Source organism: Acomys minous (genome assembly GCF_964271855.1).
Source record: "Acomys minous genome assembly, chromosome: 10".
In the NCBI taxonomy this organism is placed as follows: domain Eukaryota; kingdom Metazoa; phylum Chordata; class Mammalia; order Rodentia; family Muridae; genus Acomys; species Acomys minous.
Window position 1 is genome coordinate 78,117,813 of NC_140491.1, and position 16,241 is coordinate 78,134,053.

Below are 16,241 nucleotides of genomic sequence, written 5' to 3' on the forward strand. Positions count from 1 at the left end.
GCTGAGAAACACTTAAAGAAATGCTCATGTCCTTAGTTATTAGGTAAATTGAAACCAAAACAACTCTGAGATTCCATTTTACACCTATCAGAATGGTTAAGATCAAAAACTCAAGTGACAATGCATGATGGCAAGGATGTGCTGTGAGGATAAGAGAACACTCCTTCATTGCTGGTGGGGGTACAAACTTGTACAACTGCTTTGGAAATCAATCAGGCACTTTCCCTGAATATTAGGACTACTGCTACCTCAATACGCTGCAATACCACTTCAGGGCGTATACCAGAAAAATGCTCCACCATGCAACAAAGACATTTGTTCAATTATGTTCATAGCAGCTTTATTCATAATAGCCAAAATCTGGAAGCATCCTAGATATCTCTCAGCCAAAGAATGGATATTGTGTGGTATATTTACACAATGGAATACTATTCAGCTATCAAAAACTAAGAAATCCTGAAATGTGCAGACAAATGGATGGAACTAAAAAAGATCATCCTGAGTGAGGTAATCCAGACCTAGAAAGACATACATGGTATATATTCACTTATAAGTGCATATTAGCCCAACATAGATGTCCTGTGAGAGACTCTGCACAGTTTTGGGAGGGGAGGGGGGTCAGGACAGATACGAGGACTTACAGGTAGACTCCTGGACAAAGAGCTGAGAGTTGTATGGAAGAGTTGGGGGATGGAAGGATGTGGGAGGGGTTGTCAGGAACGCTATAAGAGGACTATCAAGATTGAAGTGTCCAGATCCTGAGGGTGTCTGCACAAACTGATGCACCAACCAACAACATTGCAAGCAGAGATCTTAGACACCCTGTTCAGATGTAGGCAATGGACAACTAATTCTCTATGTGGGGAAGGTAGTGGTGGGGGAGGGGGAGGTGGGGAACTGTCTCTGACAGAAACTCTGGTTCCTGTGATTTGATCATGGCCCCTTGGAGGAGAAGCTCTGTGGGAACACAGAGGAAGGTGATGCAGGCTATCCAGATGAGACCTAATGGGCTCTGGTCAGAAAGTGGGGGAGAAGAACACCATCTGTCAGAGGTCTAGGGGAAGGAAATAAGGCTGAAGATGGAGGGAGAATGGGAGCAGGAAGATGAGAATGAGGGGGTTATAATTAAGATGCAATATGAATAAATTATAATAAAATGTTTCTTAAAAATGACAACTCTCAGAGGAAGGACAGCAGGTTACCAAGAAGAGACTTGATACCCTATGAACATATACAGGGGGAGGTAATCCCCCTCAGGAACAGTCATAGGGGAGGGGAATAAGGGGAAAATGGGAGGGAGGGAAAAATGGGAGGATACAAGGGATGGGATAACCATTGAGATGTAACAAGAATAAATTAATAAAGGAGAAAAATAAATCTGAAAAAAAATGACAACTCATGCTGGTTAGGATGTGGCACAGGGAAATTTCTTCATTGCTGTTGTGAGTGAAAACATGTACAGCCACTTTGGAAACTAATATGGTATTTCTTCAAAAAAATGAAAATTGATCTACCTCAAGAGACCCAACTATATCACTCCTGGGCATATATTCAAAGAAAGTTTCATCCTACCCCAAGGACACCTGCTTAACTATGTTAATTGCATCTTGATTCACAATAACTGGAAACTGGAAACAATCTAGATGTCTCTCAACCAAAGAATGGATTTTAAAAATGTGTTAACATTTGTATAATGAAGTCTTATTCAGCTACTTCAAAACGATATTCGCAGAAAAATGGATGGAACTAGAAAAAAAATTATCCTGAGTGAGGAAATGCAGATGCAGAAAAACAAATAGGTATGTATTCATTGGTTGTTATATAAATAGTAATCAAGGTACAATTCATAGATCCTGAGATGCTGGGTAAATAGGAGGACTCTAGGGCAAACAAGTGGCTCTCCCTAGGAAGGGGAAATAGAATAGATGCTGTGTGTGTGTAGACTGTGGATGGATATGAACAGGAGGGGGAAGGATTATGTGGAAGGGATGGGTGGAGGGAGAGAATGATGGGTGAAACAGCTGGATTTCGGGTTATTTGGGGATGGTGTGGAAACATAATATAGTAAAAAATCTTCCTGGAATCTATGAGCGTGACATTGGGAGGACTCCTTGTAATGGGGAATATGAGGTCTGAACTGGCTTTCTCTTATAGCCAGACAAGGCTTCCGATGGCAAGACTGCATTATATTTGGTTGAGTTCTTGGCCAAGAGCATCTCACAGAGATCCCTAAACAACTCAGGCCGATGGTATGAAAGAATGTTCTTTGCAAACTGACAGTCTGGCCTCATGGCTGAGGACAACATCCACACAGCACATTGATATGGAGAGGAGGAACTGATGCCCAAAGTGAGCCTGCTCTCCTAAACTGAAGTCTCTTTGGTAGGGAAGGTACTCTAAAGATTACTGAAAGAAAAAGGTGGACAGCAACCCAGCCACAAAACCTTTGACCTGCAATTTGTCCTGCCTGCAAGATGTGCTAGGTCAGTGGTGGCACAGAACTCATGGGAGTGGCAAACCAATGTCTGATTTAACTTGAGGCACATTCCAAGAGAGGGATTCCATGCTCATACTACTTGTATGTGCTTGGATGACTAAGAACAAGAGACTGTAACACAGGGATCTAAGGTAGAACCAAATACAACTGGTAAAAACAAAACAAAGCAACAACAGCAACAAAACCAAAGCAAAACAAAAAAACAAAACAAACAAATAAACAAATGAAAAATTATAAATAATAAGTTCTAGTGATATTCTTTCATACTCATAAAAAGCTTCCTCTGGCAACAGCTGGGAATAGAGGAAGAGAGGACAGATCCAGATATTATGCAGAGAGAAAGTCTAAATAGAGGTCTCCATTGGGCGCTTCCCTTCCTAGCTCGGAGACTACCTCAAAAGAGAGAGCAGAGTGATTGTAGGTGTCAGAGGGGATGGAGGGTAACAGGAGAACATGGACCACAGAGTCAACTAAGCAGGCTAATCAACGAGAATAAAGTGGCAAACACAGGACCTCCAGGGTTATGTACATGCAAATATATGGTGTCTGTTATCTTTGTGGTTTTGTTGGACTCCTAATTGTGAGAGCTGGTATCTCCTTGACTCTTTTGCCTGCTCTTGAGACTATTTTCCTACTGTTGGGTTGCCTTGTCTAGATTCGATGTGAGAGTTTTGTCCTTGTCTTATTGTGTTTTATTTTGTCCTGTTTAGTTTTTGCCTCTTAGAGGTCTGCTCTTTTGTGAAAGGAGAAGTAGGTGGAGTGGATTTAGGGAAGAGGATATAGTGGGGAGGCTGGCAGAAGTTGACTGTGGTTTGGATGTATTTTTTGAGAGAATATATTTTCAGTTTCAAAAAAACCTAAAATATCAACATAATTAAGAAATTGTAAAAGCTTCAAGAGGGATGAATATCTGCAATGAGCTATAGTCAAGTGCCTCCAAACAAGCTTCTCTACTACCCCAAAAGGTGAGTTAAACTTCAAACCGTAGGCCTTAACCCAGCTCTAGAATTGCAGCTTGTACACCAGTACATTCTATTGAGTTCTTCTCAGCCTCACCTACCCACAGAAAGGTCATACTTTCTGGGCTAGGTATAATTGAGCAGCTCCTGTACCAGCTGGTTCTGATCTAGCTTTTTGATCATAAGTCTTGGCGCCTGCCCAGTGTGAGGAAGGCAACAATATCATATCAGATACATATTCTGCAAGAGAAGTCCACTTGCCATGTCACATTTCAAAAACATAAACAACATGAAAGATGACAGTATCTTCCCTTTCAAGCCTATCAGTCCTTCAAAAGTATTCTTTGGTGGTAATTACCTGGATGAAAATAGAATACAGAATTAGAAAGAACAAACATTTACCTTAGCAAAGAATTGGAAAGAGGTTGAAGAAGACATAAAGATCTGGAGAGATTGTCTCAGGGTTTAAAAGTGCTTCCACATTCCATTCCCAGCACCCACCTGGAGCCTTACAGTCATCTGTAACTCTAACTTCAGGTGATCAAAAGCTCTTTGCTAGTCTCCATGGGTACCATTGAGACATGTGATACACAGACATATATGCAGGCAAAACATATGTACTCATATTTTAATTCTGTTTTTTTTAATTAAAGAAAATATAACAAACACCTGAGTGATGTTAAAGAATACATGGATATAAGGATAAGTGAAATTACCACAATTGAGAATTTGGAAACAGAATTATGAGCTAGAAATATTGGAAAACACTCAAGCTGAAAAAAAATATGCAATGTAAAAAGCTCAGTATTACAAATAGAAACCTAAGGTGAGAGATTTACAAACAAAGCAGATTAAGCAGAAGATAGACTATGAGGACTCAGGGGATAAATTATAAATATTGAATCACTTCAGCACAACAATACAAATTTTAAAAGTGAAAATAATATGCAAGAGCTTTAGACTGTCAAGAAAAGACAAAAATCTTAGATATATAGACAAAGGTAAAGAAGAAAACTCTGAGAACAATGACAGGCCAAATCTTTAAAAAGAACTCAGAAAACTGGAGTAGTTGTGGACATCTTTATCCCAGAACTCAGAAGAGAGAGGCAGGGGGATGTCTGTGTCTTCAAAAAGATCTTGTTCTACCAACTGACTCTCAGGCCAGCTAGGGATGCAAAATGAGATCATAGAAGGATAAGGAGGAGAAAGAAGGAAGAGGAGAAGGAAGAAGAGGAAGAAGAAGAAGAAGAAGAAGAAGAAGAAGAAGAAGAAGAAGAAGAAGAAGAAGAAGAAGAAGTCTTACTCTAATTGAGGAAAGACACACACAAGTTTGTGTAATACAGAACATCAATTAGATAGGCTGAAGAAACAAATTTCTCATAACATATTATAGTTAAAACAATAAGTACACAGAACACACAGAGAGTATTGAAAACTGCTGGAGAAAAACCACAAGTCACATAAAGGAAACATTAGAATAACACTTGATTTCTCAGTGGAGTCTTTAAAAAACAGAAAGGCCTGGAGCTACATATTCCAATTTCAAAAACCAATTTATGCCAAGCCAGGTTACTGAACCCAGTAGAACTATCTCTCATCATTCAAGGAGAAATATATATGCTCCATTATATAAACAGGCTAAAATAATCTATGTCCCTCAAACCATGCCTACAATATTCTGATTTAAGAGAGGAATGAGCAGAGGCAAAGGACTATAGAAAAAAATGACCATATAATTACAGAAACACAAAATAACAGTAATGACAAGAACAGCAAAAATAACAACAATATGATTGCAATCAACACACACAATTAAATGATACCTTTGAATATCAATGGCCTCAAATTTCAATCAAAGTTTCTGGTTGTATAAATAGGGGGAAATCTACCTTTCTATTATCTACAAAGAACTAAGCATTGATAGATACCACCTTTAAGTCAAAGAATGAATGGAAGTAGCCTACTTTAATGGGACAAAGAAGCAAAAAGACATTAACATCATCATATCTGACAAAATAAACATCAAAGTAAAACAAAGCAAAAAAGACAATGGTAGACACTGTTCTTATAAAGAGACCAGTTAATCCAATAGGCACTAACTTCAAGTGTATGTGCACTGAACTCTTCTACCTGATTTCATGGCAGGTATATTACTGGAATAAAAGAGAAATATAAATAGAAGGGGATTTGAATACTTCACCTCTTCCAATAGATAATTAATCTGGATAAAAAATAATCATAAAAGTCAGAATTAAATGATAATAGACAGATAACAGATGTCTATGTAATATTTGACGAAAATATTAAAGGATATCCATTCTACTTATTAATATGTAGAAGCAGCTTCTATAAAATAGACCACCTCCTGAGATATAATTCAAATCTTAACAACTTCATAAAAACTGGAGCAAATCCACATATAATTTCTGATAATGAGGCAATAAAGCTCAAAATCAATAGCAAATGTATGCCTAGCAATGACACAAAGTCATTGAAATTAAAGAACAGATTTCAAAATGATCCATAATATCCTCATTAAAAATGAAATATTTACTAACAAAACTAACATAAGAGGCGAAAGACATCCACAGTAAAAATGGGAAATTACTGAACAAAAAGATTGAGGGAGATATTATATTATGTAAATAGCTGCCATGTTCAAGTATGAATAAAATAATATTGAGAAAATGATTATAATACCAAGTGTGGTAAGCAAGACCTAGAAAGACAAACACTATGTACACTTTCTTATTTATAGTTCCTAGCTCCAAATTTTTAGATGTGAGTTTATAACCTGGAGTCTTTGCAGAAAATAAAAAGAAAAGACCATTAGTAAGAGTTTCGAGAAGCTCTAGTAAAAGAAAGGAAATAGAGTAAAGGGGATATGAAGGAGGAATTAGGAAAATGTGGGAGCTTTAACTTGGGAAGAAAAAGGAAGGGCATACCCTGGGAGACAGAAGAAAGAGAGATAAGTAACACTATTTGTAATTCCCAGTATTCACTTGTTTTATGTTTACTTAAAATTACACACAATATATACACATATGTGTGTGTGCGTGTGTGTGTGCGTGTGTGTGTGTGTGTGTGTGTGTGTGTGTGTACATATTGTGTGATAATGCTCCAACCAAGAACCATAGGCTTAAAAATATTTCCAGGACTCATCAAACAACATAGGCAAATCCTGTTGTGTTTGGTTGCCTCCCAGAAATTGAAGGTAAGTTCCCCAATGCTGAAGATATCACACTCTTTGAACACAGGGTTTACAGAAGTCAAGCTGGATCTGAACTTGAATCTTCCTTCCTCATGGCTAGCTCTTATAATAGCAGGAAAAACTATTCAGGTTGACAAGGGGAAAAGTTATCAGTAGTCCTACCCAGCTGGGAAACCTGCAAACTACAATTTTAATATGGAACACAGGTTGTCCCCAAAGGTGCAAGAGTGGTCTTGCTGGTATGTAGCTATCTAATTGAACTTAAGCCCTGCTCAAAAGGAGGAAACTTACACCCAGGACTTCAAACCTAGTCAACTACAAATGATGGATAAGGCTATGGGCCACAAAGAATGTAATATTGCCACTTTCTTAAATTAGTATCGGTTCTAACTACATTCTAAATGCTTTTATCCTTATATTCACAGTTGTAAGAATATAATCTCCCTCTATCTTTTTACAAATGTTTCTTCTTTTTATGGCAGACAGAGAAGATATAGAAAGCTACTTGTAGCCAAACTGCAAAATAAGCAACTACTGTGTAGAGCCCAGCTTCAATATCTATATATTTCAACTCATACCTTTAAGGATCAGGAAAGATTGATTGAGAGAGGGCTGAACAATTATAAGATCCGGAGGACCACTTGGTTTATCTTCTATATTTGACAGGAAAGACAAGTCCATGAAATCTCATTAATATGGTTGCCTAAACCATAAAAATACCAGCTGACTTGCCCATATGCATAGGGAAAAATCACTTAACCTTATGACTGCCTACAAGTATAGTAGTGGCACAAATGTTATTGGAGTAACCAACCACTTTTTAACAATCAGATTTATGGCCTGGTCTGCTACTACTAAAGTGTCCATGAACCTGAGACTAGATTGATTATGAGCCTAATAGTAGTATTCTGAAAAATAAATATAGCAATAACTTCTAATCTGCCATATTTATAGATCAGGGTCTCACTCAACTCACATCAGAGAAGATTCTTCTAACTATAGATGGGAATTAACACAGAGAATCACAAATGGACAATGTGCAGAGTAAGAGTTTATAGCAATCAGTCCCAAATGAGATATCTTCATGAAACCCACCCTTCAAGGAAAAGGGATCTATGTGGAAAAAGTAGAAATTGTAAGAATCAGAGGTGGTAAATGACTTCAAATAAACACTGTCATCCAGAAACAATAGCACTCGTACAAACTCTAAGGGAATGAGCCAGCACAAACGTCACTTGCAGAGATTCAGGCCAGATGTGGACCTCCCACTAATCATGGCAAGTGAGCATGAGGACCCATCTCTAACCATGAAGTGTCTGCACTTGATACCCATTGGCAAAAATAAAAAATCACTTTTCTCCAATAGTCTTACTGTGTGCCTCTACCATGTGCCAGGTCAGTCCCCATGCCCAGCAATAGTTCACTAACCCAAAAGTAACTCAGTAGTATTTCTGTGAACTTTTTGTTTAATTTAGCTTTGCTCTTGACCACAATTTTCCTCCAGAATGTTAGGTGGGTATGGTGGTAACATGACAGTAAGAAGAATTGGGAGAGGCATATGATAAAAAAAACTGTGTGTGAATAGGTTGTGTGAAAAAAAAAGTTTCTAAATTAAAAAACAAACAAAATCAAGGAGAAAAATAAACCTACTCTTAGATCAAGAACTACAGATAATGGCTGCTGAAAGAGGAAGAGTCAGTCTTCTCCACGTTGACCTACTTATTGGCTTCCCAGTACTATGTGGTCAGCCCTAAATACCTATAAATACCAGCAGCACTAAATAAACACAGCAAGTTGCATTTGTGTGTGTGTGTGTATTTGCATATGTGTGAAATATGTAAAAGAAAAAAACAAGATGTCATAGAATTTGAATAGGAGTTGGGGGTCACAAATGAGTCAGAGGGAGCAGAGGGAGATGTAGAGAAAAAAAAATGGGGGCTTAAGTAAAATCAGCATGAAAGTGTGTTACGTTACTTTCAGTACAAAACTAGGATTTTACACAGTAATTAATTAGGACTTCTTACAAATGTAGGAGGACCAAAACCTGCCTTGAGCAGGAACAAGGCCTTCCTGGCAATATGTATATGCAGAAGGGGTCCCAAGACCTGCCTGGACATGCCTGCGCATGCCCAGAGAAGTCTGCCCAGAGACTGGTGACATCACAATGGGAACAAAAGAAGAGGAATCACAGTAGCAGTTTGGGAACCAATGGAACACTAGGAGGGGGTTATAAAGGCATGCCCTATTTCCACAGTAAATGGGTCTGCCTCTACCATTTGCCTGACTCCCAGAGCCTGTGTCCTTGTTCTCTCTCCTCCCCCCAAGGGTCCTGGGGCTGGGTCCCAGGAACATACAAAGAGAAATTTCTTTTAATAGAGTATGTATTTATAAAAAGTTTTGTGTAAATGCCTGTATTATCTCTCAAAACATCTTGGAAAAAAACTAAATATTAACAAAGCTTCAACCCAACTGAATGTTAGTTTGAGGTCATATTAGATGGTACTCTGTTAAGCATGTATACACTTTGACTTATTTTGTTATAAACATGTTGAATGATTTTATTTAGTTTCATTGTCCTCAAATAGAAGCAGTAATTGCTATTATAGAAATTGTTCTCTATAAAGGTAAATGATGCTTTTCAGAGTTTTGCAGGAAGAGAGGACTATAGCATATATAAATGTATCTGTCAGATACTGATCCAATAATAAAATAGCTGCCCCACAACCTACCGCACTCAAAGTTTATGAACTACAGCAACATAACGTAAAGTAGCAGCTGTCTAACAAAGACTAAAGTCAGTAGTGAGAATTATCTTTCTCCTATTTCTCTTTAAATAGGTTTTTCTAGGTTTATAACCTTTCTATTGAAGCTTTACAGATTACACATTTTAATGGATTAATCATCTATTTTAAAAGTATACTAATGAAGTGATAGATATTAAAAATTAAGCTTTTAAATTGGTATATATTTCTTAAGTACCAGTTTGTAATTCAGTCAGAAAGATCAAGTAGCCTATTTAGAGGAACACAGTTCTGCCTGGTACATATCTACTTCATCCATTCGTACTTTAAGTAGCTAACTTTTAAATCATGGAGGCGAGATTTTTTTCTTTTGGAAATTACCTGGGCACTTTAATTCATCTGAGTAGTCTCCACAGTCATTAGAACCATCACATATCCAGCTTGGAAGAACACAGAGTGAGGTAGAGTTACATTTTATGAATCCTGTGGATTTCACTCCAAGTTTATAAAAATGTGTGCAATCTGTATTATCTAGAAGGATACAAACAAAAATAAAGTTAAAACCACACTTGCAAAAACAATCAGGCTTCTTCAGAAGGTCATAGGTGCAAAAAGAAAAAGTTAACTTCATTAAAGAAGTAAATATGCCATTATAACCACAATATGGTTAACTGCAAAACAATTCTGGAAGAAGTTCAGAAAAATGTTGGACAGTGTTCAGTTCAACGCCAACAGGTGTTCAGACAGGAACAAACAAAAATAAGTAGTAATCCTTACCGCAGCCTTTTTCGTCTGAAGCATCTGAACAGTCCATGTTTTGGTTGCATCGTGCTGATCTTGGAATGCAAGTCCCATCTGCACAGCGGAACTCAACTGTGGAGCAGGTTGACACTATGGAAAACAGAGTAATGTAGATTGGTGAAGGGGATCCTCTATTCTGAGGCCAAGAAGAAGGGGGTGAGGGGGAAGAGGGTGGGCGAGAGGAGGGAGGGCACTACTATCCAGATGTAAAGTGAATCTTTAAATTAAAATTAAATTTTAAAGATGCTGATCAGAAAAAAAAACCAGTAAATAAGTAAAAGGGTGGATGCGATAGAAAATTACCCCTGCTTTATATTTTGAGAATTTTATCAGTTTATGCAATTTTATTTAGGTTTGAATTTATATGTCTAATGTGACACCACAGTCCTCCAGCCCTCATTATAGTGTGTCTCCTATCTCTTCAGCTATTATGTAAATCTGTTGTAAGTGTGCATTTTATCACACCAATTTGCAAGTGCCAGTCCATGCACCTCAGAACATACGGAGGTTCCATTAAAGAAGGAGTTATGCCTTGTTTATTTTCATCATATGAATCCAGCACAGAGATGGGATTACAACTACAGGAAAATAGCTGAATATCCTCTCTCCTTCCATCCTCTACAGTATAAGGTCATGAACTGAAACAAATATATGACTTCATGTCTACAGGGGATTCCTTTCTGCTATTGAAACAGGCAGAGGCAAAAGGATTGGGGAAGTAGAAGTGGATCCTGGCTTTCTTTTATTACCCAGAATAAGCAATGGAGCATTATCACTGATGAAAAGCCATCTGTGCAATGGTACATGCCATAGACGCATGAACACATTACTGTATGAACATATTGTTAGTATTTGTCATAGCAAATACAGATGACTCACAGTAAGAAACAAATATATTGTGTCTTGCTGCTGTTTTTAGAATGATGTGACTTTAGAATTCCCTGGGCTTACATAAAAAATCAGCACTGGGGTGTTCCTTTCCTTACATTAGTTTTAAATAATACATTATTCTTAATTATACAATTATTTCTATGCTGATTAACCATTCATTATCATTTAATAATTTTCACCAATATATTGTGAACAAGTATATGGTATGCTGTGTATGTTAGATTAATTTAAGTGAGATTTTTATATGAATTTTAATTTCTTCAGGTAGATTATATCAGTTAATAACCTGAAGGATTCTTTGATTATGCACCTCTTACTTATATTGATATAGTAAAGTGTCTATATAGTTATATTTATTGAATTATATCAATTGAAAATAGTTTTTTGAAAACTACCTTAAAGTATGCAAATTTTATTCATGAGTATGTATGTCATTTGTATTCCATACTACACTGCTCTTACTTATATTTCATTGTATCTTGCAATTGCACACTTATATGTATTTAATGGTGATTATAAGTGTTTTATGTACAACTTGTGATTAAAATTACTTCACTGTTTTCTTCATTAAAAATAACAACTTAATATGTCAAACTGATAATGCCATTATTCACAGATAAATGCACTTTGTTCCACAACGGAAAAAAATAATTATGTCCTAAAAAGCGTTTTTAAATGTTCTTTTCTATTTTACTTCATTTTTACTTTTCTTCTAGCAGAAGTAATAAATGCATTATAGGCGATATACTCATGTTAATCATTTATACTTATTTTTTAATATAACTATTGGTCTTTCATTAGTTATATTCCAAATGATTTCATATAATATCTTAGTTTTGAAAACAGGATGCACAGAGTGGAGAGATGGCTGCTCTTCCAGAGTCTTGCGCTCAATTCCCAGCAACCACATGGTGGCTCATGACCATCAATACTAGGATCTGATGCCCTCTTCTGGCTTGCAGGTGTACATGCAGATAGAGCACTCATGTAAAATAAATAAATAAATCTCTTTTTTTAAAAAGAAAGACATGAAAAGAAAAAAGAAAACAAGATGCATTTCTCTATGAAGTAACACTACAGATAAAAGAAAGTCTGCAAAGGTACAGCTTAAAAAGGATTTAAACATAGAATCAGTGAAGAATGCCAAGGAGTTTAATTAATTAAAAAAAAAAAGAATACCAAGAACACCCCTGTTAGGACAACAGTACCACCATCATGCCATCTTCAAACTTCCACAGGAAGTTCACTCTGTGGTAAGAGGAAGAACATCCTGAAAGGGGAGTGAAGAGAATAGTTATGACGTCAGGTGGACAGCCTGACTGTAGAGAAAGCTGGAGGTCCAAGGATTTTAGGGTTTCAGAGTTTCATATATAATATTGGGAGCTCTTGTGAATACCAGGAAAAGTGGAACAAATAGAAAAGAATCTTGAGGTTCTGTAGTGAAAATAGCCACAATGAGAGAGAGAGAGAGAGAGAGAGAGAGAGAGAGAGAGAGAGAGAGAGCCTTTTTTTTTTTTTTTTTTTTTGAGATGGAAAGGGTTTATTCAACTGGTACTTCCAAAGCACCATTCAGCACTGAAGGGAGTCAGGATAGGAGCTCAAGGCCTCATGATACTCAAGGCAGGGAATGATGCACATGCCATGGAGGGGTGTTGCCTACTCCCTTGCTTTCCATGACTTGTTCAGCCTCCATTTTTATAGAACTCAGGACCACTAGCCCAGGGATAGCTGCACCCAACATGGGCTGTGCCCTCCTCCATCAATCACTAACTAAGAAAGTACCTTACAGCTGGATCTTATGGGGATATTTTTCTCAGTTGAGGTTCCCTTTATTCAGATAACTCTAGCCTATGTCGACGTAAGACATAAGCACATGTCTTAAGTTCACTTGGAAAATGCCATCTATCTATGTATGATTTTGAGTGAGTTTCCATGTATTAGCATAGGTTATGACACAATAAGAAAAAAACACTAGAGAGAGAATCTTAATTGCATGAAAAGCGAAAGCAGGTGTGAAGCTGAATAGAGCTGATAGAGAAGAACATCAAGTAAGTGTTGAGCAGAAGCTCAGGAGAGTGGGTCTGTGAAAAGGGAGTGTGGGGATACATTTCTGCTTTGTTCCCCTATAGCGCTGTCTGAGCTGCTTTACTTTTGCTGTGAAAAGACATAACTAAGGCAAGTTACAGAAGAAAGAGTTTAGTTGAGGCTCATGGTTAAGGAGAGTGAGTCTGAAACATGACAGGGAGCCCAGCTGCAGCAAAGCAGACAGGCAGGCGTGGAGCTGGAACTGGAGCGGAAAGATTACGTCATAGGTACAGCCAAAGGCGGAGGGAGACAGCTAACTGGGACTGCCATGACAGTTTGAGACTTCAAAGTCTACCAAAAGTAGTATTTCTCCTCCAACAAAAGCAAACCTCTGAATCCTTCCCCCAAAGTTCTACCAATTGGGGACCAAGTAGGTAAATATATGAGTCTGTAGGGGCTAGTCTCATTCAAAACAACAACAGATAGGGTTAATAAATCCCGGGCATCGGTATGGACTGACATAAACAAATACAGACACTAAGTGGAACTGATTGTCCTCTTTACAAATACATGTCTTCACTAACTTTTTGACACGGGAAGGTTAAACAGTGATGAAAGGGAAGGAAATTGCCTTTTAAATGTCGGTACAGAATTTTGGTAAGCATCAAGGGCCTGGATGGTGGTAGGAGATAATGATTCCCATATTAGTAACAATGGACAGGTTATTTAAGAGAAAACTGTCTCCCCCAAGGTTTATGTGTTGAACAGGTGGTATCTAGCATGTGTCAATATCTAGAGAGATGGTAGAAATTTTAGGAAGTGAATGCTAGCTGGAAAAAAGTAGGTTACTGGGTTGTGCCTCCAACTCTTCCTCTATCTTTGCTGTCTTTCTGTCCTAGGACAAGAATTCCCTTCTGTATTTTGCCACAGCCATGGTGTTTTGCTTCACTTCAGGCTCAGAGACAGGGAGCCTTGAGACCACGAGCCAAAATAATAAGCTTTAAGGCTGTTGTGCTAGATATGTTGGTTACACTGATGGTAAACTATTGCATCATGCAAATAGCAGTAAGTTTATTAAATACGTTGCATTATTTTCTTTTCTATGCTTGTAATGTCATACCATGAGCAAGGTAATTTATAAAAGAAAGAGTTCATTTGGATTAGAGTTCCAAAGGGAGAGGAGTCTGTTTTGGCCAAAATTTGGGGCAGTAAGCAGCAAACATGGCAATGGGAGCTGAAGCTAAGAACTCTCATTTCAAACCACAAACAGGAAACAGACAGCAAACTCAAAATGGCAAAAGTCAGTAAGCTCCCAAAATAAGCCCCTAGTGACATACTTTCTCTAAGAAGGTCACACTCCCTAAGCCCAATAAAACAGGGTAACCACTGGGTACAGATATTGAAAGAGCTGTCAATATCGACTTTATTGCATTCAAACTACACAAAAAGTAAACTTCTTGTGGGGGAAAAAATCCACTACCATTTGCTTCAATCATATTCTTAGGGTGATTTCTGAGGAGAGAAATATTGCAATTTCTAATTTGTTAGTTGAAAAAGAAAGTTGTCTGATATGTTTCCCCAGGCTAAAAGTCTTGAATAAGAGAGAAAAGAAAATTATTTGGTTCAAATAAAATCAGACCAACTGTAAAATATTCAGCGTTTCCCTCCAGAGAGTTTAAAAGAAGCTGTTAGTCAATAGAACACTGGTGAGAAAACAACCCCATGCACACCAGGGGTAGAAAGGAGATACCACAAAACAGGGTCTGACAGGGACAGCGGATCAAAAGGAGCTGTGAGATGGAAATCAAAGCCACAGACTCTTCCACAAACTTTCTTAGTTTTCTTCTTTCTTCTGCTTTCTTTTTATTTTGAAAATTAAAATACTTTATGAGGTTAAAAAAAAGACATAAAATCAATAGGTCTTTCTCTGGTTCACAGGAAAATTCTTATAAATAACTTACGCTGGTTCTCTCTTCTTACTTTCCTTGCTGCCTGCAGCTACTCTGACATGGGATTTGAACAAAAATGGCATTAAATTTTCTGTTGCAATGCTAATTTGTTTACTTTTATAACACCTTCTATTAAATGATTCCATAACTGTGTAGGCTTTCAAGGTGTATAAACAAAGAGAGGCTGTCAATTTCTTTTTGAGCCATGATTATGTATGTGTATATATATATATATATATATATATATATATATATATATATATATATATATATATATATAATTGTTTGTGAAGTCTTTTAAAGTTTTTCTGAGCACTTTGGAAAACAAAGACAGACCAAATGGAAAAACCAAGCACTGTTCTCCCTGCTTTAGGAAGCCTCAGAACTTCTGGTGTTCTGGTATACCTTGAAAGTACTCTATTGACCCAAGGACACTGGTATACTTTAGTGGAATTTTAATTTGGCAACATGGCTGCTCAGATCATATCCACCTGTTTGATCTGGTGGAATGCAGAAACATCTTTAATACAAATCTTTAATGTCAAACAATGAAGGTGAAGTTGAAGTTAGTTTGTAGGAGGAAGCTGTCATGTTTCAAAGTGACATTTAATAGAGGTGCAGGATAAGCAAAAAATCAGAAAGATTTGACAGAATAGGATATTCTCAGCTCTCATAAAAACAGAGGAAAGAGAGGCAACTTGAGAGAGAGAGAGAGAGAGAGAGAGAGAGAGAGACAGACAGACAGACAGACAGACAGACAGACAGAGACAGAGAGAGGAGGCAGTTTTACCGGAAGAGTTTTACAGAAACAGGTTGAATAAAGAGCAAACTAGAAGCCAATGAATGAGGAGTCAGAAGAATAAAATAGATTGCTAGAATTAGTTAGAAGTCAAGCAGAGCAATTCTGTCAGAAGCTGAGAGAAGTCAGTTTGAATTGTCACCATGGAGAGGAGATTGAGCAACTGAGTTGAACCAGCCATCAAGAATTCAAAAAGAACAAGAAAGGGTGAGCTTATTAAGCAGTAAGTAAGTAAGTCTCAGAGGCTGAAAACATTCTAGTCCTTGATTAGATTGTATGGAAGCTAGCAGTTTCCAGGACTAGGCCTAGGTTAGCACAGGAAGGCAGTAATCACCTGAGATGAAAATTGCATCAGGAGAATAAAAATT

At 37.4% G+C, this 16,241-nt stretch overlaps 1 protein-coding gene across 5 annotated transcripts in view; it reads right to left on the reverse strand.

The window, feature by feature from the left end:
- Positions 1-16,241, reverse strand: part of LRP1B (LDL receptor related protein 1B) — a 1,938,012-nt gene that overhangs the window by 277,964 nt on the left and 1,643,807 nt on the right. For all 5 annotated transcript variants that reach the window (XM_084800259.1, XM_084800256.1, XM_084800258.1 and 2 more), the window contains 2 exons: positions 10,186-10,299; positions 9,790-9,939 (listed from right to left, as the gene is read on the reverse strand). In XM_084800259.1, the coding sequence (XP_084656385.1) occupies positions 9,790-9,939; positions 10,186-10,299 (264 nt within the window). The remainder of the gene's footprint in view (positions 1-9,789; positions 9,940-10,185; positions 10,300-16,241) is intronic.